Here is a 23,254-nt window from a genome sequence, read left to right as displayed (position 1 = left end):
AGGATATCCCGATTGATCGTCGCTCTTGTTGGTATTCATGATCCGATCCCTGGTTGCTTTCTGGCAAAGTGGGCCACTGCTGAGGGAGAACCAGCTTTAGCAGGTGGGGTAAACTCAATTTGTGTGATTGAAACAATTACCGCGATTAAAACACATAAGTTGTACAACTTGCTGGTTCGAGTCAGTTTAAAAACAAACAAAACAAAAAAAAACATTTTATTCCATTGGAGGATGGAGGAAACACAGACTATCTGTTCCGGCGTTTTTTTTTTTTTTTCGGTGTTTTCTTTTGGTAAAATCTTCTTAAACAAAATTAAGTTTTAGAACCGTTAGCGCGTTAAAATGTAAATGAGCCATAACATTACTAAATAATGACAGAACTCAGTCCAACGAAAGAAGTAGTTTTATGGTCATCATTTAATATCATACGATGAACAAAATGTTTCGAATGTCTCAAACGATCTTGATGCATTTATATTGGCTAAGATGGTGTCTCCGTGTCATACTTGTTGGGAAAAGAAATGAATATCCTTACCAGAAAGAGATTTTAAAAAATTCTACACAATTGGAGACACCAACTTTCATTCTTCGATGAAAGAGCCTAATAAAAGAACGACAGTAAAAGTGGTTTTGCACACCAAACGATTTACGATCCTCATTGTTTGATGCACTAATCGCATCAAGCTGCACTTATTTGAAGCGGATTAAATTTGCTTCCTCCAGAAACGACGTTCTAGGTCTTATTTTGAATTGTGGATCCTCGAAACATACTGAATTTTTAGTAATAAGCACCAAGCTGATTGCTTTTAATCCCCGAACACTATTTTAGGACTCTAAATCTTTTAAAATTTAAATTATCTAAATTGGCACATTTTAACCCTTTAATTATATACATTACAAAATTTATAGCAAAATGAACACGTTGTTTTGAATAGCTTAAAAAAAAAAAAAACACTAGAGAATTTTTCATCTTATCCAGACTCATCCTCTCCTCCTCCTCCCTCTTGCAATAGACGTCCTTCAAAAAAAAAAAAAAAAAAAGAAGAGGTATTGGACTTATCAGGACGGCAAGCATCGTGAGCTGAGGAGAGTTCCTTTACAGAAAATGAAGCATTGACTTCTTTGAAATATAGGCTCGGTTAATTCAGGAGTTTTATTTCTTATAGAGCGTTGTAAACATTTCGCAAATAACAGTAGATTTTTGTGTATAAGATACCATACTGAAGTGCACACAACACTGTATTGAAGTGCGCACCTTGCAATGCCATATATGGATGGCGGTGTTTGTACTGAAAGTCAACATTAAGCGAAACATTGTGATATGAATGTAACAAGAAAAGGAACTCCACACGACCACAAAAAAGAATAATAACACTGAAAACAAATAGGGCAGTAGACACTAATACTCTAAATTTTTAATGTAGCTCTTAGAGGCGTGGTTATGTACAAATAAACATTTAAAGGACTTTTTCTTCAGTGTCTCTGTGGGGGTCAGTCTAATTGATCTCAGCGAATTGTGTTCAGCAACCACACAATAAACTTACACCGACTGAAGCAATGGTTCCCATTACCTGTCATCACACAATGCAATGAATTTTATTACTGTGATATGAATATTTGTTTCTAGACGATGTACAACAACGAGTAACGGGCAAACCAGTTTAATAAAATAAATCTAGGAGGACCTAAAACTAGGTAAACTAGAAAGCGGTTTGACAGATCAGCAAATTGTAGAAAACGATTTGAAACAAGACGGGCCAGGCGGTCTTCTCTGCAATTTGTTTTTCCCGTGAGAAACCTCACTTCCGTTATGCTTCAACAGAGATGTACATCCTGTATGGACCCACCTTAAGTTATTTTTCGGATCATGATCAGCACCTAACACTACCTTTCCATCCCTCAGACACGCCAGCTTCCATCCTGAGTTCTCATATATTTCTTCAAGTGCGATCCCACCTTCTGTGAAAAGAGCCTCGTGGTTCGCCATTAAGTACCAAGTCGACCATCCCTGCTGCCATCCTTATTGGTAGTCTTGTTTTAGCTGCTTGCTGATGGCGGCTTCTCATACATACTGCTGACAGTCTATTGTTTGATTGAGCAGATCGGATTTGAATCGTCTCACCCGCACTAAAATACAACATTTCGGTACGATTTGAATATGCGAACGTCAGTTTAGAACTGTAAGAATCAAAATGGCTTCCTGGTTTAATTTCATGAAAAGATGATTTCTGGGATCGATGATTTTTATAAGATTAAACCACAAGAAACAAAGGTTAAAACAAAACCAACATTTTTTATTGTTTCGAGTGTTAATTCAAAATTAGGGGAAAAAAATTTCGCTGCCGAGCCAAATCGCACAGCGGATAGGACGCTCGCCTACATTTAAACGGACGTAATGACGTTAACATTCCGAATTGCTAAACCTTTTAGTTCATGAGGCGGACGAGTTCTTGAGTTGATTTTCCAGCGGCACTTGTTTATCGCAAAGAAATTCTTAAACAGCATTAGAAACATTCCGACGTTTTTATTTCCATTTTTTATTCAATGCACGTTGTGGGATAACGACACAAGAAATCGAGCGAATCCCGTGAGCTAAATTGTGGTTTCCTTTTCCCTTTTTTTTTTCCAGATAATTTAAACTTTTATTTTGGAATTTTAACTACACAGACAGCACGTGTGTGCTTCCTGCTAAACTCTGTACTTCGACAAGCCTGAATCTTTCATTTTGTTACTCTGTCTTTGTTAAACTGCGTAACGTATCTGGGTGTAATTGCAAACGGATCCGTCATCTACCTACACGAAAAGCGCGCGAGTGCTCACTATCTTAGACAGACAAAATATGTCCTTTGTGTTTCGCTCTGTCGGAAGAGCGAACCACGGACAGCTCTTCGGTGGCGTCTGAAATTGCATTTTCTTTGCGTGCTTTTCTTTTGCCTGTTTCTGCATTTTTTTTTTTTATTTCGTGTACCTGAGACAAAAACTGTTGATCTGTTGTAATCAACTTATTAACGATGACGCTAACTTCGCCCTTATTAGCTTTTTCTACCGCAAATATCTTCGCTTTATCTTTAATCATTTAAAGTTTTTTTTTTTTTATTTCTTTGGAAAGCGAGATCTTCGACTATCTCATTAACTACACCGTGTCATTTATATTGACCTCCTGACAACTGGATTTTTTTTGGGGGGGTGGGGGGAAGAGTTTGATGTGGTGGATTGCTATTTGCGCGGATGGTTAGGGAATTTGGTGTGCACAAAAAGAGAAAACTCTGTGCCAGAGACGGTTGCTTGTTTTTTACACAAAATGATTGTCTATAAATAAGGTCGCTGTGGACACAATTTCATTTGATGGGATTCGTTAAGAAGGCCAAATTAATTGTCTCGTTATGTACAAGACGTAACATCAGAAGCTGGAGGAATGCGGCTGTTTGTGTATGCTACGAATGAAATATTTCCTACCTCTGCACGAACAAAAAATAAAAGAACAACAACAACACTTACCGAATATGTCGGCGTATAAGACGACTCTCAAATACCACAGAAAACCCCTCGAAATCATGGGTCGTCTTATACGGCGAGTATAAAAAGAGAAGCTTAATTTCTTGGATGAACATTTAGGTAGTTACAATACATCGTTATATAAGAAATTCGGCAGTGTTTATAAACAAATCAGCTAATTTTTTGTTAAATAAATTTATTTAAAATATTACAATAGATGTAAGTCTTAAAAAACAAATAAAAATTATTAAATAGTCTTCACATTCATTGTTCAAATGATCGTCATATGGATCCCAGTTCGAATCCGGTGAATTGATTTCGTTTTCATCGTCATTAGTGTCCCACAACAGATCATCTTCCGAACCATCCATAAGATTAGAGATGCCACACTTTTTAAATTATTTTATTACACTCTCTACTTTTACTTTATTCCATGCTTTGATCACAAAATTGCACAACATATCAAGTGATGCAGCACGCATAGATCCACCGTTTGTGAATGATTTTTCGCCAGTCTACATCCAATTATTCCACTCTTCTTGCATGTGATCTTTAAATGGTTTGTTCAAGAAGATGTCTAGTGGTTGCAATATAGAAGTTAAACGTGATTTTCCAGTTGCGGCCATCGGGTGATCCCCGTTCTCATCGCACATTTTTTCTTTGGCAATTTTTTTTAAAATATCTTCTTTCTTCCTCCATTCTCTTACCATCTTCTCGGTTATGCCAAATTTTCTTACAGCAGCACAGTTATAAGTTTGCTTTGCCATTTCAATTAACCGTATTTTAAATCGGACTTCATACTTTCTTCGTTTTGCTGCTGGTTCCATGATTTTGAATGATAACAATTTTAATAATCCTAAAATTAAAAAAAATGCAAAATTAATAATTAATTAAAATTGGGGCTAATCACTTTTAATAAGGGTAATTCGCGTAAATAATAAACTTATGCTATGCAAAAAAAAAATAACGGATATAACAACAATACCTAACGTTGCATTAATACAAGAAAGAAAGGGGGGTTGTCTTATACAACCGACATAAGCTTAAAACCTAAAAATAGCCTAAAATTTAGGCCTCGTCTTATACGCCGACATATACGGTAATTCTAATATAAGCAAGTAAGATTTTATTTTTTCGTTCTACACATTTCCGTGCACCTTTCTTTTTACCCCAGTTAATCTCTCTCTCTCACTCTCTCTCTCTCTCTCTCTCTCTCTCTCTTGTGTAAACTCAGATAGAATATTGTTCTTCTGATCCACAGATTGTTCATTATGGACATCTATGTTTGTTGTGCAGTTTTGTTTTTTTTTTTTAAATACCAAACTGGACACAGATTTAGGTGGTTACAAATGCATTCTTTTTGTTAGTCCTTTTATATTTTCAGAAAAGTTGGTGCGGATGAGATCTTTAATGCTCTTTGAAATTCTGATTTGAAAAATAAGGAGATTTCAAGCTCACACGTTTCATTTTTTCCCTTTCTTACTTTTTTTTTTTTTAGATCTTGTCGTTCATGTTCAGAATGATATTTCGTTTAAGTATATATCCAAAATTTTAAAAAAATTTGAAAATGCGCAACATTTGATGCGCATTTTCAATCTTTTTTTTTTTTTTTTATAAGAGAGTCGTATTAAAAAATCAGAGGCTTTTGGACAGGATGAGTGGAAAAGGCACGGAATGTAGTCCCTTCTCAGCGAGAAGAGACTACGTTGGCATCAAGAAATTCGTTAACTTCTTGATATGAACAACCTATGAAAGAAAGAAAGAAAGAGAGAGGATTTATAGGCTAGAGTGAAAAGGCGATGCAACCCATTTGAAATTCGGATAACTGCAGTCACATTAGCACCTTGGATGAGCATGGATTAGAAATTCTGGTGATTCTTTAAGCCCGGTGGTTTTCATGCCAGTTCAGCCTCCATCTGGTAAGAAGATGGTAGCGGCCTGTCTGGGATGAAACACGTCTACCACTTAATTACTGTAAAAAAAGGTGTAATGATAGCCTGCAACAAACTTTCTTGTTCCATATTATTAGCATTATGCTCTCGCAGACTTAAAAAAAATCGTTTTTTTCAAGCAGGAACTGAATAGTTTTCTGCTTCAGCTTTTAGTATCACATAACCGACGTGATATTTTATGACAATTCCACCAACGAAAGATGAGAAACCTAATGCACATTTAGTATTATGGTAAATGTTTACTTAGTAAGCATTTATTCGAAGTGCTTCCCAAAGTTTCGCTGTTGTGAAGCATATCTGTTTTCCAAATTTCCTACTTCGTTTTTCAGCAAAGCCTCTTGTATAACTCCCTCGCATTGCACAATCGGTCTTTTAGCTCTGATTCAGTCGATGCTGAGATTCTCGATGTTCGCTCCATAAAACAGAAAGATTCACTCATACATTTGAGCCGAAAAGCTCAGGTTAGTGACGGACTGCATCATTCTATGAATTCATAGTTTGTTTGTGTATAATTAAAATCTATACTCTTGCCACGATTGGTGGAGCTCATCTAAACCACTTAACCTGAACATTATAAACCTCTAATCGCAAGAAAATGATTCACCCTTAATAACTAATATGAAGTCTTCATAATGATATGAAAAACTTGAATATTTTAAAAACCACATTCTAATAACGAAAATGTGGATCACGAATAACCTATATAGCAGGGGTGGCCAAGTTCCTGGGCACAAGGGTCACATAGGAGTTTTTCAGAGGTTCGCGAGCATCAAGACAATTTCTGAAAATGTAATTATTAAAAATAATTAAATATAAATATAGACTGCATAGGATAGAACAGGATAAGATTAAATATAGACTTAAATACATATAATATTTTTCATAGACATATAAATACATATATATATGTATCAAGAATTTTTGTTTTTTATGATGAGCACAATAGAAATTAAAACTGTCTCGAGAGCCGCAGTGAACAACCTTGAGAGACGAGATTTGGCCACCGCTCCTACATAGCCTAAATTAAACACACACACACAGGGTATATTATTTATGCAAACGACGCGTTGAAAGAATATTATGAATGGTTCAACCATGATACATCAAGAACTACAACAGTTGTTAATACACACGCCTCGATGAATCCAAATTACTAACAAGAAACGTCCCAAGGAACATAAACACTTTACAGAGACGCACTTCTATAAAAGAGGGGTCGTTCTTTGCCTGTGTAGCCATTGGAAGCTAGACAATGAAAAAGGTAATGAAACGCACAAAGAGACTGTGTCCTTCCTACCAATAATAAGGGATACTGTGGCAAATATTTTCAAGTATCAAGCTTTAGAAAGTTCCAAACGTGTTAGAAAAAGTAAATTTTAAATTCTAACCACGCGCACACACATACAAAAAAACATCGCAACTCAAACACCTTTTTATACTCGATACTAAAATCCTTTTTTTTTTCCCTCGTAAATTTAAAGACATTATTAATAACAGTCTGAAAACAGAACGCTACGGGTTGCCTTCTGTTTCCATTGATATTTTTTACTCTCCCAGAATCGTGATGTTATTAACAAAATGTCCTGCATTCGCAGAAGCAAATGGCTGGGGAAAAAAAGCATGAAAAGAGAATTCTGATTAACAACAGACATCGATGAATCTATGCCCGCATCTACCTATGAAATTATGTGAACCACATGGTTCATATAATGTGGATAGCGTACCAGCTTTCCAACCAACATACTGCGGGTTGGAATCCCGCCGTGGGCATGGATGTTTGTGATTGTCATTAGGGGAGATGAATTTCATCGCCCGGCGTGAGACTACCGCCCCACTTATTGAAGACCTGGGATGGCTTGAAAAAGTTCCATGTTTGGTCTCCACAGCAGGGTTTCCGGACTAGGAAAAAGTAAATAAAAATTAGCCCACCTGTGATATTAATGTATTATAGGGTTACAACCTTTCATCATCATCATGCGTATCAAGGATTTAGGCCTAGCATGGCCTGTTCCGGCCTTAGAAGTCATCGTTGAATCGTTTAAGAGGACGTCCTGGTTTTCTTTTTCCTAATGGCTTGTACTTTAAGGCTTGTTTTGGTAATCTTTCTGTTTGCATTCTTTGAACGTGTTCCATCCATTTATGTTTATATTTTTTAATTTTTTCTATTACTGATTCTTGGTTTAATTCTTTCATAATTTCTTCGTTTCTTTTGTGATCAAATAGAGTATACTTTGCAGTTTTTCTCATAAACTTCATTTCAGCTGTTGTTAATCTTTGTTTGTATTTCATGGATCACGTAATTTATTTATTTAATTTTTTTTTTTTTTTTTGCTAATTTATTTATTTTTTTTTAAAGTTCATTCGGTGCTTTTCCTGGTAATAGCGATCATATAAAGTTCATTTCCATTCCTGATACTTCATTCTGTGCGCTGACGTGCAAATTTTCATTTATTTTTTAGTAAATTATAAGAATGACTGAGCAATATTATGTAAAGACCGTTAATGGGAGTAAAAAAAATATAATAAAAAAATTCCACGCAGTAATTCCAGAACGACCAGAACGTCTATTGTTCAACAACGTCTGCGAGTCAGTCCATTGTTCAGTAGCAGCTTTATGATTCGAGTTTGTCTGTGGTAAAACATGTCGTCATAAATTTCGTGCACATTTGCTAAATTAATGCATGAGGATTTTCCTATTTGAGGCGTTGAACAGAAATGCTTTACACAACAATAAAAAAAATATGGCGGCAAAAAAACATTTCATACATTTGTTCCGAATTTGATATTATTATAATACGCATCATTCTCGTGTGATTATCTTTTTTTTTTTTTTTTTTAAGTTGGCTACTACTATTACTACGATACCACTGCCTCAACAGTGTATCTGGCCAGTTGCGTCTGACCTGAGATCACCCCTAGTCGCCAATTAAAATCGCAACTGACTGACAGTGATTGTATTCTCTGAAATTGGGTGCAATTACATTTTTTTTTTTCAATCTTAGCCTCTAAAATTGAGAAAGTTGCATATTCAGACTGATTTTTCCAAATGAAAATTATTCATTTTTATTCAAAAAATAAACGTGTAGGTTTTGCATTTCGATCCATTAGAATGGTTGCTCTAATAACTGAGTGTGGATTCGGGGTTGTCTCAAATTTCTTGTTAGATTGTTTTCGCTTACTCTCATCGCTCTGCCAGCGTATCAGGGCTCACTTTGTTGGGATACCCTGTCCCCCCCCCCCCACATTGAAATATCACGATGAAAGCGTCTACCACGATCATTACAGATCCACATCGCAGAACCAACCTACATTTCATAACACGTGAAAACCAATCGTTTCCGTAAGCTTCCAATGCCTGATTAATTAATATCTGTAGATGCAACTAAATATGTATGCGCTCTCTCTCTCTTGTTGCACTAGTAACAGTTACATCCTGAGAGCATACTCCACATTTTTTTTTTTTTTTTTTTTTTTTACGGTTTCATCTTAAAGTGATAAAAGTTGCTATCATTAATGTCTTGTTTATAAATGAACAAAAATATATTTCATTTTCGCCTAAATAACCCAGAAAAGAATAATACAATGCTGATGATAATTATGCCCTTCTCTCTTTTATCTTTTGCATTTTTTTAATCGATCCAAGCTTAATGTGAAATGCTGATTAATAAACGTTTTATGGATCAACAAACTGATGTCAAATTCTCTTCGGGAATCTTCGAGAGGTTTATTTATTTCATCGCGTCGTTCGTAGCCAATAGGAAGTATTAAAATCAATAAGCTCCAATAGTTTTCTCACCGCTTGGCTCCCATCCCTTCCTCCTGAGGTAAGCCGCACTAACGGGAGGATGCGCCGGGTAATGAACAAACAGCCGCACCCGCATAATACGCTCTCGTGGTTTCTTGTGCCTGGTCGCCTAAGTCGACGAAACCATTCATTAAACCTGCAGAAACTCTCCCGGGAATGGGATGTCCAGCAGAGAGCTACAAGAGCATTTGGGATCATGATGACTGAACCAACAAATCCCTTATTTTGCCGACGAAAGGGTGTTTGGCTTTGAACCACGACCGAGAGGCGTGTAAATAACTTCGTTTTTATGATGACATCACGAACAGGAATGGCTGCTATTTCAAGTAAATAACGCAACACCCATAAACGCTGATTTGTCCAAAAAACATTGTTCACGGTATTTTTAACGCTACTAAGGCCACCCAGTGGATTATTTCTGCCAATTGTGTGTGCTTTGCAGTCGATTTGTCTGTTTGGCGGAGGTGAATTTCCAGATTTATTGCTCCTTAGTACCAGAAGATTAAATCATCTTCATCTCAAGAATCCTTGTAAAAGTTCGAAGTTTTTTCCCGCCTTCCATGCGTGCAAAAATCGTTATGATTTCCAGCTGTGATCTTAACCAGAGCGTCATCATCAAACCGTTGATATCACTACAAGATTAAGATTATGGCGCAAAGACATATCTTTTGATCTTAATCTTGATCCTCGAAGTCAAGTTGGCCTTGTTAAAGACGTCCTTCCGCCCACCGCAGAATCCCCCGATTTATATCTCTAACAAGATCATTCGATCTTGTTAGAGACCATTAAAAGCGATCCTTTTATTCGATTCGCATTATCATTCCTTAAGATATTTTAAAGCTTAACTCTTTGATTACACTCCACAGAATTTTGCAAATCTTAAGGAATCCACTTCTCATCTGATCATTTGTTTTCCATGCAAAGTCTTTCTGATTAAATGAATTCAGGGTGAATATTTCAAACACAACTGCTCATATTAAGCACATCCTCCTCTCTTTTAGATTTTATTTCACCAAATGACAAAATTTTAACAATTAAACTAACTCTTAAAACAATATCGTAACCTAAATACACCACGCGACAGCAAATTATATATAAACAGCAACTATCGTGTTAGTTACGAAAACTGCCGACAGAGCATATTTTATAAAGTGACGTTAAGCAGTCTATTATTGCAATAATCGCTTTATTAGAAACTGAACGTACATTACAAATATTCACCTACAGTAAAGAATAAAGACTTTTCAAAATAATAATCTTATAGAGAGAAAATCAAATCAAATCAAAATTGGCGGAAAGGCAATTATTTCCCACTTCTGAGGAGTAAGCCTGATTTTGAAGCATTCACGTAATGTGAAAAGATGCATTACTTGAAGTCTTATTAGTTGGATGATGTCATCACAGATTATGACAACAATCGTTGCAGGCCGAGTGTTGCCTCTGGTAGGTTGTCATAGAAAACAACGTAATGCAAGTGGAACCTAAAATGCTGAACCTAAAAAACTGAATGCGAATTGAATAAAAGTGAAAAGTGGAAACCAATGGAATGAAATAAAAATTAACGAAAAGTTTGAAGAATGAAAATGGTGATCGTATAATTTAAAATGAGCAGTAAAGCGATCGAAAAATCGCTGGTATGCATTTAGAATATTTTTTCGATCGCTTTAATGCTCATTTTAAATTATACGATCACCATTTTCATTCGATATGACAAAATGATGCAGTTTCTTGCTGATAAAGTAAATTTAAGATAACATAAAATTGGGTGCTTAACTTCTCACAATAAGGATTGCTTGATTTCTTTCTCGATTTGCTAGTGTGATAAGAAAAGACCCGTAAACTGATTCTTTTAAAACGCATTCTGTTTTATTCTGTGATTGCTTCATGCATCGAAATTTCAAGAATTTATTCTAATTTATTATATTTATGTTAATAAACTGGTTGTGCAATTTTTTTCAAGAATTTTGTGACTGCAATTCATTTTTTTCGATGAGCTATTCTCATTTCTGCAAACTGTCTTGTAATGACTTGTTTTATTTTCGAAGATCCTGAGATTATGAGGATGTGCTTTTGTTAAAGAGAAAACACCAGCTTTTCAACGATAGTACGTCAAACTGAAATGGACAAATATTTTAAAAATGCGATAACCAATGGACAGAACATGTGACAAACACAGACGTCCTACGGTGAATGAGAACGCAGATCTTCATTACAGGAAATGATCCAGAGAAAGATGAGATTGGCAGGACGTGTACTGAGAGGTTCAGCAGGACAGAGGACACTAACAGTTTTAGAAGGAAAAATTATGGGAAAAGGATCAAGTGGCAAAAAACGAAGGACATGGCTTGAAGATATAAGATCATGGACAGAATCACATGGCTATGCAGAAAAGGAAAGGAAAGACACCAACAGAGAGAACTGGAAGGACAGTGCTGCACCCTCTCACTGAGGAAGCTACATGAAGAAGAAGGGGAAGAGAACCAATCGAATTCGTCTAAAAAATCACTAATTACTTCAGTAACCGAAGTTTGGTTACTGAAGCTAATATTAAAACACACGAATTCTAGAGAAGTCTTTCCAGGGCCAGAAAACAAACTTGAACCTCTCTCTCAAGTGAAATGTCCAGATATTGTCTTCAAATATCGGTGTACACAATCTTTCGTGTCACCAGAAGAATGGGTATTAGCTGCTGGTGAATTAGAAGCTGCTTCTTGAGGTTAAACTGAATTGTGAATAAAGAAGAGCAGCGTGTTTCAAACAGCATCTTGATATATCATTTCACAATTGGAAAAAAAAAATTAGCCAAAAAAGTTCATATTTTCAATATTGAAAGGGTCATTTCGCCGGGTGATTACTGAAGCTATCTTACGCTCAGTCACCTAGAATTAACAGAGAAACACATTGCCCTGATTTTCGAACTGTTAACTTCACTGTTGGGTGGATTTCTTAGGCTGATAGCGGCTGCAGTTTAAACGTAAAACTCCGATAACATTCTCTGAGGCTCAAAATTTTAAAATCTCTGGAGGAAGAGCTTCTGACTTTATTTTTGTTCCAACATTTCCCAAATAATTTCGAGAATCCTTTCCTGCAATATGGTAACACCTGCTTTCTCGTAAAGAAAGAAAGACAGTTCCTTGGAGAAGTTTTGAAAATGTCCCTGGATGTCTATTCTTGACCACAATGTACAGGAATTCCAGAAGCGTTCTTTAGCATATCCAGTTATTTGGAATGGGGGAAGAGGGGTGCTTCCTTTACATTCTCTATTTCTTCGGCTCAAATTCATAGCGGTGAAGTGAAAACGCATTTCTTCAACAGTCTGCATCGAGTGCGGGGTGTGATTAAAGGCCTGAGCAAACTACAGTAGATGTTTCAGGAACAGTCCCACGTTGATATTTCATGATAAAACTGACGTTTACTGAAGCTTACTGGAAGGTCTTCATATTAAATGGACGAGGCCACTCATCTCTTTGATTTTTTTGAAACAGAAGTGCTCAGTAGGTGACAGTGGCGATTGAAAATAGAAGTTTACCAAGTATTTCATTTGATTTTTAAGTTGAATTTCAGTTTTCGTTCCTTAAAACAACAACAAAAAAAACTCCCTTTCATCTTTCATAACACGCACATTGGCAAATAATATCAACTACCTGTTATAGCGCAACAAATTTAGCGATAACTTTTTTTCGTGAATTTAGTCTTTCTTACGCAAACATATCTACGAGAATGTCCTCGGCACCCTCTTTCATTCTTGGCCGTACCAGAAAATAGTATTCTCACATTTCGGGAAAAGCAATATCCCCACTAAAAATCTGAGTCCATTCAGAAGTGGAAATGCAGTCAATTGACAACTCAATCTATCTCTTGTTCCCTCACTTCGCACTGTTACAAAGGCAGTGTTTTGTTAGGTACCTGCATGGCTCTGTTCAACCGAAATGTCATACCCTTCGAAGAATCTATAATTCTATAAAAACATGTACAGTAGGCCAACATTTATACATTACACAATACGATTCTAATGCTAGCATTTCACGTTTCGTTCTTCTCTTCTTTCATTCCTTTTAATTTGGAACAGGCCCTCCTTTCGGTTGTCCCAACGACCGCACCTTCAGCTCCTTAAAATGAATATCAGTAAGTCCCTTGATATTCTTACTCTTGATCCATACATGGTAGTCGAGGAGTGTACTAAAGGTACTAAAGAGAAGTGCAACTAATATTTAAAACACTAATAACATCAAGGCAAATGTGGGATTGCATGACCAACATCTTAAAATTTTCTCAGACATTATGTTTTTAACTTCTACTAAATCAAAAGGTTAAAACTGTGGTAAGTCCACAATTTCTTGCTTATGTTGACTTTGTGTGACTTCGAAGTTTTCTTACAAAGCAAGCAACGTTATGAGGAGGAAATCCGAAGGACATCATGTTTCTTATTCGCTTAGCAAAGCACCAAAAAAAAAAAAAAAATGATCAGGTGTTTGAATAAAGTGGCTGGGAAAATCTTTGAATTGGGTATGTTTTTTGGAGTCCTCTGACTAATTTTTGTGAATCTTAATAATGCGCCTAAACGAATTAATAAATTATTTAAACTATTACTAATTAAAATAATAATTAATTAAAATGAACAGAGGTCCGAAATATTTTTGTGTTAGTAAGCTGTGGACTAATTATTGTTCCAGACATTCTGCTTTTCCATTTCCATTCTTCGTTGATTTCTTCTTGAATAATCATTTTCTATGGAATACTTTATTTTACTTAGCCATTTCTGATCGTTTCCCTCATTAGCGGTTCTTGTTAGTACTGATTTTACCATTCCACATCCCTCATTGATTTTCTATGTCGTCAATCAGCAACACTTCAAAACCTTGCAAAACCATTTTATCCAAAATGGCTGCACAGGAACAACTTTTTAGTATGTACCAACATTGGATACCAACACGTTATTCAGAGACTGCATGTTGAGCAAAGTATTACAGAAATCCTAACACTGCCATGCATGTTAAGTGAGGCCTGAGGAGTGAAAATATTTTTTATGTGGACTTTTTCAGGTGATAACCCTCTTATCGCCCATTGGCCAACAAACAAAAAACTGCGAAATAAAAATATCCTCAGAGATATAACGAGAGTCGACAATGCTGATTGTCGCCTATACCTATGTGAGGATCTTCTTAGCATGTTTCTTAAGATGCAACAATGATGATCGCACAGTAATACTGTTTCTTCCCTGCGTGACATCTGCGAAGTAACCTCAGCCTCAAATGGAGCCAAACACTAGCCCCATTGTGTCTGTGACCATGAACAAAGTCTTTCAGTGGGATCTGTCACCATGACTTTCTCAACTGCACCAATGGAAACGGAAAGCATTCGCCTTATTCCCTTGACACGAGTGTCTGTGGTTTTGACCTCTTTGAAGATATGAATCAACCTTCCTGGAAAACGATATTCCACGATTAGCAGAATGTTCCTTTCTGGATATTCAACAACTTCGTTCTGCAGATGGAATTTTTCACTTATTGTGTATGGGAAATGAATGCCCACTTGGTCTCATATCACGATAAAAAAATAAACTCTAAAGCACATCAAATAAAAGTTTTCTGACACAACTTTCGTAGTTTGGAATGGAGAATCAAAATTTCAGAACCGCATTTGTGAATATCATAGTAAAATTCGCTGGCTGAATTAAATGTATTGAGTAAATCGTGTCTGAAGGATTCATCCAACTGATTGGTTAAAACATAGCAGTCGGAATGTTCTATTCAGGAAATGTTGTAGAAAAATAACTTTAAAGGTGTGTGATTGTTACGACCCGTTTCATTAGTTAGGGATGTGAGGCTACCGTCTACAGATTGACAAAACTTCTCTTTTGTCACGTGTTGGATAAGAGCCAGATGACATTTCAAGCTCTCAGGCCAGTCGGTTTCCATTTTCATGGAAAATCAATTCGTACGCAATCCACATGAAATAGTGCGAAGACTATGAAGGTGGGTAGAAGTTGAAATTAGGAAACTTGAGAATCACTAAATACTGATATAATGGGAAAGGACACCCACCTATTCGAAACCTTTGGTAGAAGGAAGAAAGCTTATTTTCATCTTATTCAAGTCTCTACTGAGAACTGTTTATGATGGCTCTCAATGTTGAGCTACTTTGATGCGCAGGGATTCGGAATCTTAAAATAACACTTTGGCAGGATCGAATGCTTACATTCCTAATCCATCACGTGATTGGCAATTCATTTTTAAGGCATCGCGAGGGGCATATTTTTCTTTTAAACTCCTGTACAAATACTTTTGCTAATTACTTCGATTTTCAGTGCTGTCTCTGGACAGTTTTCATGCCATTACTTTCTCTCTCTCTCTCTTTTGGAGAATTCTGATCATGCGTTAAAGTAATACTCTCATTTCATTTAGCACGAGAACAGGGCTTTGACATTTCTTCAATGTTGTTTATGTATTTATTTTGGTCTTGGAATTTTCAGAAATCAAGTTGGTTGTCCGAAATATTTGTGAGTGCATTTGAAACTTTTGACGGCTTTAGTGAGCCGACTGTTCGCACCTTGGGAAACTTGGTGTGCACGAGGCATGTGATCGTTGCTTCGATGACAGCAATACGGTGTGCTCGGATGAAACTTTAAATACTTCTGAAGAGCAGCAACTGTTAATAATTACTCCATTGGCACTGCACAGAACTGCATATGCCGGTTCGTGGAGAGCACCACATATAAATGAAGCGCTCTGTTCCACTGGACAATGATTGATCGTCGATTGCTAACCGTAGGAAAATATTTCAGTTAGTGAGGTGATGATTAACAGACTGCCAAAGGTCAAAGAGATAATTAGCGATGTTTCGCAACACGGCAAAACTCAACTGACACTCCCCAGAGGCATTATTATGGCAGCTTGATGGCAACCATTGGACGATGAGGCTTCGTAATGAAAGATAAACACGGGAATGCAGATGGTTTCCCGTGAAATATGCGAAGAAATATCCCACGGCGGAAACAAGTATGGAACTGACTGGAGAATCGTCAAAATTTGCGTTTAATGTCTAACTCTCATTCTTTTCTCCGCCCACTTGCTTTACAGTCTCACCTTTGAAGCCTCAATGCTAGCACAGCGCACGCCACCTAACAGTAAGAATGATGTTTATTATTACAAAGTGTGAGCAGTTGGGGAAATTAATAATAAATAGTGAGAGATTCGTTTAGGTCCTCAGCTCAACTGTTCTGGAAACAATGACGATATACTTGCATTCAAACTAATATTTGGCACAATCAGCAGCTGATAACCAAACAACGTTGCGTATGGAAAATTGCCATTTAACTCAGAAACTGAAAAGTCTCGACAAATTTTAGTAAAGATCTCAAATATTAAAATTGATCAAGGCAGTAGTTATAGAGTTGATACATGCGTGCGCGCACACACGCACACCCATACGCGACTAGACGAAATAAACAATACCGACAAATGCTTTAGCACGGTTTGCAAACTATGCTAGAAGCAGTACGTTTTTGTGTAAGATAATAATTATTCACCAGTATTATAACACTTCCATCCAGAGCATTTTTACACTTAAATACACTGTTAATACCAATACAAGTGAAAGTCGCATAGTCCCAGCATGCATTGGCCGTTTCCATAGTCACCGTGCATTCCCTTGCTAGAAACGAACCATGCACATCGTGGAATAAAAAAAAAAAAAAAAAAGTCGTAGCACTGCAAAAGCAGCTCGAGGCCCATTGACACTGCCCAATATAGATTCCAATGGATGTTCTTTCTTCTCTCGTCCCAACACACACACGCACGCACGCACACACACAGAAGATCCCACTCTGGCGATGTGACTTTCCCGTGAACACGTGCGCCTATGTAGAAAATGTTATCGGCATTTCCCCAAGAGAAAACCTTCCTTCGGATTAAACAAAATCGAAGTATTAATGTTGTGTATGAGGCCAGTCTATTGAGTCTGTTAATTTGATTTGCTTAGCGGAATGAAAAAGGATTTTCACTCGCAAACCCAAGTTTGCAAGTGAAAATCCTGTCACCTCCGTGTAAAAGAAATTCGCTTTAATCGAGCTAAGATGCGGAGTTAGTGGGAGAGGGAACAGGCTCCTTCGGACACTTCCAATTCAAATCGTTCAACTGTTTCGTCCAAATTTCTTACGTTGCTTCGGATCTTTCTGACAGTTTCGGTACGAAATGGAGGACGGGATTCCAAAGGAGAGAGACGAAAGCAAGATACTACAAACAAACTGTAACATCAAGACTGTCTTACGCCTCACATAGAAAGTGAGGCAAATGTTGAGAGCAGGAGGACTGGCTGCAACTTGACTGATGTTATTGTTTTTACTGTCTCCTCGCCATGACTCCAGCAACAACAATATCACCATTCGAAATATGTAGGGTAGGTGCTTCTAAATTGCAGCCAACCACCCATTTTCTCAGAACAAGGCTCATTAAAATTTAACACGACCTTCTTTTTGATTTTGAGAGGAAGAAACAACGATGGTAAATAAATATTTACTGTCTACCAGTTCGTAACGCTTGTAATATTTTGTTCAACATTAATTTAAAGACGTGGCAGCCAAATTCATTCGGATAAACCCGGGAAAGGTGTCCCTAAAATATTCAGCCCCACTCCCTCCAATCAGTTGCGTGAACCCTGAATTTCAGGGTCGTTTGAGTCTTCTCAGTAGTGTCTGGAGGCGGATTACACACATTGACAGAGAACGTGGCATCATCTGCCAAAATCCAATTTCTTCAAGGATTTCTTCAACCCTAAGCAGAATTTGTCTGCTACTTACTGTAAATGTACTTTTGCTCTTTGACCTTGCCGTATATGAGAAAACGTCGTGTTTGGCATCTTAATATTAAAGCGAGGAAGGTTACACGTGAAATTAATTAGCAGAAGGCCCGTATTAATGCACACGCCTCGGGTTTTGTCGTGAAAATGCGGCCAATCAATGCATGCTTTTTGGATATTCTTGCATGGAGACAGACCGAGGCTGCTGTCTCGTGACAGCACGCACTGGATGCCTGCTATTGTACTTCGGTCACAATGCCATTTGTAATAATTAGACACCAGAGGGCGTGTGGAGGAATGATGTGGGTGACAGCAAATCTACCAGGGACTCCTAAATAGTCATTATCGCTGAAAGGACTCCGGTTTCATGGGGGTGGGTGGGACACGAAACGTCCCCCGTTGGGATCTACCTTAGAAATCCACACAAGTGAAGAACTCTCGGTTTAATTACTAAATAGGCAAGAAAAGACATGCGCAGTGCGAAAGACTTTAAAGACTGCAGTTATTAGTTTATACTCAGCGATGTACAAAAGGAAGTTTTTTTTTTTTTAAGAGAAATGGGCGAATTAATGACATTCCGTAATAAAATCTTCAGTGGAAGTGAAAAATTCAATTACTCACGTGATTACTTTCGAATCTGTTTTTTCTTTTCAAATGCACAAATTTCAGCAAGTTTTCTATTTTGTTAAAATGCTTCAATTGGATGATTTTTTTTGCATTTTACTAAATTCAGGGGAGCATACAGGAACACTGTACAACTTGTAGATGTCTTCGGTGCTCCTTCTACCCGATAATGGCGGCACACAAACAGCCATTGCCCTCATAGCCGCGAGTTTAAGACTCCTGAACTAAAGATAGTGTGCATTACGAAGCACTCATATTCGGGATCAGAAAAAAAATATTATATATATATATATATGTCTCGTCATCGCCATACACAGCCAACATTTCTACGATCAACGTGCCAAACACTAGCTCAATAAAATCAGCACCGTTTCCGACACATTAATATCCTCGAAACAACTTGACAGCCGACAAAACGCATTCCAGTCACCAGTACCAACCAGTGTCGTAGCGTGCTATGCAATAAAGTGAAGCCCTGTCCCTTAGCAACAAGCGTTGCATTTTGTATCAAATAAAATAAAACTCTTTTATATGCATATGCAGTTGGAAAGAAATTTCTGTTGAGTTTACTCGTATGAAAGTGATCTGGTAGAAAACCACGTTATGTGTTAGGTAAAAAGCATTCGTTCGCTTGACGTTGTATTCAGTTTTATGTGGATTATGCAAATAAATCACATGTAACAAAAAGTCATGCTCCAGAAGTACTCTAAATAGTATTATAAAGAATTCCGCTTAAACTAACCATTTCGATTAATGGATTCGTCATGAGTCGGTAGCTAAGTTAATGAGATTTCCATAGCAATTAATAAATCTCATGTTTCGATGTTTGCAGTGCTTAATGATGAATCGTGTTAGTGTTACAGTCCGACAGTGCGCATAATATCAGTCGCTGCTTTCCGATGTCTATCAGATTTGTTACATGCATGCGAAATCTATCTGTTATCTGTATGGTGAGTTGCCGTACTACTTTGTAGAGTGATCCGAAGTCGTGTGATGTGTCAATGCCGTTTTCCCGCCTTCCACACTAGTTTCGGTCAATTTATGGTTTCAGACCTCCACAACATCATCACAACAACATTCCACGTATATTGCATAACAGTTATTTACAACATCATAACTGCTGTTTGTGTACGGAGAATCGATATTCCAAGAGAATATTTACACCAATAAAAGATGGAGGAAGTTTTCGACATCATCAGCTCTCATGCGGCAGCGAGCCAGCTCGCGATGGATATTCATCAGGTGTTCGCATATTCCGCAGGATAAATTTGGCATTCCTACTTTCTTGTGTATGAATCAATATTTGCAAATATTGATTTTCTTCTTGGGCATTTCAGAGCACTCTTCGACTGAACTGAAATCCACATAATCTCCATACCTTCTTCAAAACCAATAGAAACACGAGCTGCATCTAATCACCATTCGTGTCAAAATTCCATTCTACAAAACCAGCTTTTCTTTTCACGGTTGTAAAGCACTGTAAAACTTTTGTAAACTGTGTAAAGTATTCTAAAAAATATTGTAGTGATTGCTGCGCGCAATAAGGAGCTTGGAAACAGGATTAAATGAGGGGGAGATGTAAAATCTGAAATAAAAATATGTAGACAATATTTTCGTTTATTTTAATTCTCTTCGATTCAATTTTCAGCCAGTCCTTTGCCCACATTAAAAACGAAAGGGGAAATTCTTAGTCGCATCACGTGCAACAGATGTTCAATTCGAACCAAGCAGCTGGCTCCATCTCCGAATCCACGTCGTATGTTTAAAGAAAGTGGCTGCCTTCCAGAAATAGCGATCTGCCGCAGCGTGTTTGTCACCAAATTAAAAACAAAACTCCGACCGTCCCAAGGGATATAATCAGTCGACAGAAATGTTAAACACGCGACCCTTTCCTTAAGACATTCACTGTCTTAAGTGTCAACAGAGCTGTCGCGCGAACACCCGCAATCAGTGTCCCCTTACACCACTGGATAAAGTCCCTCAGTGTTGTCGCAAACAGAAGCCGCACTTCTAAAGTCCCTCGGTGAGTGTCGGGTTTCAGGAAAGGGAGGTTCGGCGCGCGCGCCTTTGCAAAGTGCATACGCCACACAAGAAGCTCTCTCTCTCTCTCTCTCTCTCTCCTTTGGTTCCATCCAACACGATAATATTATCGCGCATGTTTTTCAACATCCTCTTATTATTGATGAAGCTTGTTTCATTTATTAAATTATGAACTTTTCTATTTGTATTACGCACCATCCGCCCATTGTGGTATCAATAGAATGGACTCGGATTCAGGACCATAAATTAAACAACATGAGTGGAAGCGATGCGTGGCGCCCGTGGAGATGGCTTGCTCGAGAAATGGTAGCATAATTCAGCTAAAAGATGAGGCAAATTGGTGAAATTTATGCCACAAAATGGCTATGCCATGCTAAAGATGTGCATGCTTTCTTACAAGTTTGAATTTCTCTGTCTCCATGCTTCACAAACGTAAGAAACCTTCTTAGTTTTACATGGAAGAAGCAAACATTTTATGTACTTTTTTTCGTTGTTTAGTCTTACGTGAATTTTAGAAGCGTTTCTGCAATATTGCCTAATTATTAAAATTATTATTATTATTTTGAAAAAAAGTCTCTTACAGGTCTTTTTGTTACAGGTATTTTTCTTACAGGTATTTTGAAAAAAAGTCTCTTACAGTCTCCAGTAGGCTATGGCACTATTACCAGGAACAGTTTTTGCCCCTTTTTTTCCCCAAACAGAACAAAATTAAGCATCTCTAGCCTAAGAGTGGGAAGACTTTTCTACACATAAAGGTCTAAGAATTACCTGTCGTGAAATTTTGTTTCTACAATCATTACAGAGACGACCAGAGGATCCTAATATATAAAATGATACATTTATTTAATTAAATTGTTATCTCATAATCACCTTTTGAAAATATTGCAAGTTGGCACAGCTCGCTGCTATTCGTGCGCTGTTGGATGATTCCTTCCTCAGAATCAATCTTGTTTAGCTGCTTGTAATGCATTAAGAGAAATCATGCGCAGATGAAGGATTCTCTGCTGGCGCCATTGGATAGTGAAACGGCAGATGGTTTCTTTGAGGGACTAACTAAAGCTGTATTAGCAGATACGATTCATTGATGTCATTTACGGTAGACTGTGAATGATCAACTCGCATTGATCTCGTGTGCTCTTAAATATGAATAAAGCGAAAGAAGTTCGTTTCTTTTTTAAAATGCAGGCTTCTGCATGCATTGCTGAAAATTCAATGAATGAAAAATGCATCACAATAGCTTTTAAATTTATAAAAAAATTATAAATGGTGGTGTATGTCCGCCATTTCTGTTTTTTTTTTTTTTTTTTTTTTTTTTTTCCCATGACTTAAGCAACTAAGGCTGTAAGGCAAATGCATCGTGTTGGTTGTGTCCTTGCAACTATTATTTCCGCTTTGTGAAGTAAGGGGAGGAATGTCCAGCATGTATAAGACCAACTAACTTACCTTCATTTTAAAAGCCCTTGTAAAGGAGTCTCCTGTTCTATATACGAACGGAATCCAGATCTTCCAACCACAATTGGCGCTTCATCCGCTCAGCATGCACAGAGAATGATTTCAGCCATCTTGCCTTGCTGCCCAATTTCCAAATGGCCACTGTTAGGCAAACGCCTTCTTTGCAACTAGAAGTGTGGGTAGGTGGATAGAAGAGCGGATGTTCAGTTTATCCAATCATCTTACCGTTCTTAACCTCTGCTACTTTTAAACTGAAAGCTTTGTGCCCTCCTCTCATTCCACAGAAGCCGCATATTTCAATTTAATCAAGGATGTTTAAAAATAAGATGTTCATGTGAATGGCGAGAAATCATAAGAGGTTTATAATGTGCTTTGTTTCTCTTACAGACGGATGTTTCCCCCATTTAAAGTGAGGATGTCGGGACTGGACAAAAAAGCCAAGTACATCCTCCTTCTGGACATCGTTGCTGCGGATGACTGCCGATACAAATTCCACAACAGCCGATGGGTGGTGGCCGGGAAAGCAGATCCGGAGATGCCAAAGAGGATGTACATCCACCCCGACTCCCCCAGCACGGGAGAACAGTGGATGCAGAAGGTCGTTTCTTTCCACAAGCTCAAGATCACCAACAACATCTCCAACAAGCACAACTTCGTAAGTATGACTTTAGCGTGACCTTCTCTATACGACACAGCTGCTTCCGTTCAGTATGGAAACCAGAATGTCGGCTTTTCCTTCGCAGTTTGACCCTTCGAGCAACTTCCACTTCATGCGCAGATAAATCTCTGTCTGCGTTTCACCCTCACGTGGTGCGATCTTTACCACATTAACTGCACTAGACTTTATCACGACCCACTCTTGACAGGCGGACACCACGGCGCCTCTCCCTGGTCGTTTCTCGCCCAAACGGACTTAGCTGTATCTACAGAATCATAAAGACAGTTGTCGATACAAATACTGGACACAAATAATCGTCCAATTACCGTACATCGCATTTTCCTTAACGGCTTTTAGTTCCAATGCTTGGAAACCGAAAATGGTTCTCATTTGTTTTTTTGGTTTCGTGTTTCTCTCTCCCCACCCTTGTCG

At 37.7% G+C, this 23,254-nt stretch overlaps 1 protein-coding gene across 1 annotated transcript in view; it reads left to right on the top strand.

The window, feature by feature from the left end:
- The window catches only part of LOC150107824 (T-box transcription factor TBX3-like), a 37,258-nt gene that overhangs the window by 3,192 nt on the left and 10,812 nt on the right, over positions 1-23,254 (top strand). Inside the window, exon 2 of the mRNA XM_090392193.1 lies at positions 22,552-22,819. Within this exon, the coding sequence (XP_090248319.1) occupies positions 22,552-22,819 (268 nt within the window). The remainder of the gene's footprint in view (positions 1-22,551; positions 22,820-23,254) is intronic.

Source organism: Typopeltis vanoorti, chromosome 4, assembly GCF_054136105.1.
Source record: "Typopeltis vanoorti isolate ZY-2024b chromosome 4, IOZ_Tvanoo_1.0, whole genome shotgun sequence".
Taxonomy (NCBI): Eukaryota; Metazoa; Arthropoda; class Arachnida; order Uropygi; family Thelyphonidae; genus Typopeltis; species Typopeltis vanoorti.
The sequence above is the reverse complement of the archived record's forward strand: the minus strand, read 5'-3'. Positions and strand labels throughout refer to the sequence as shown.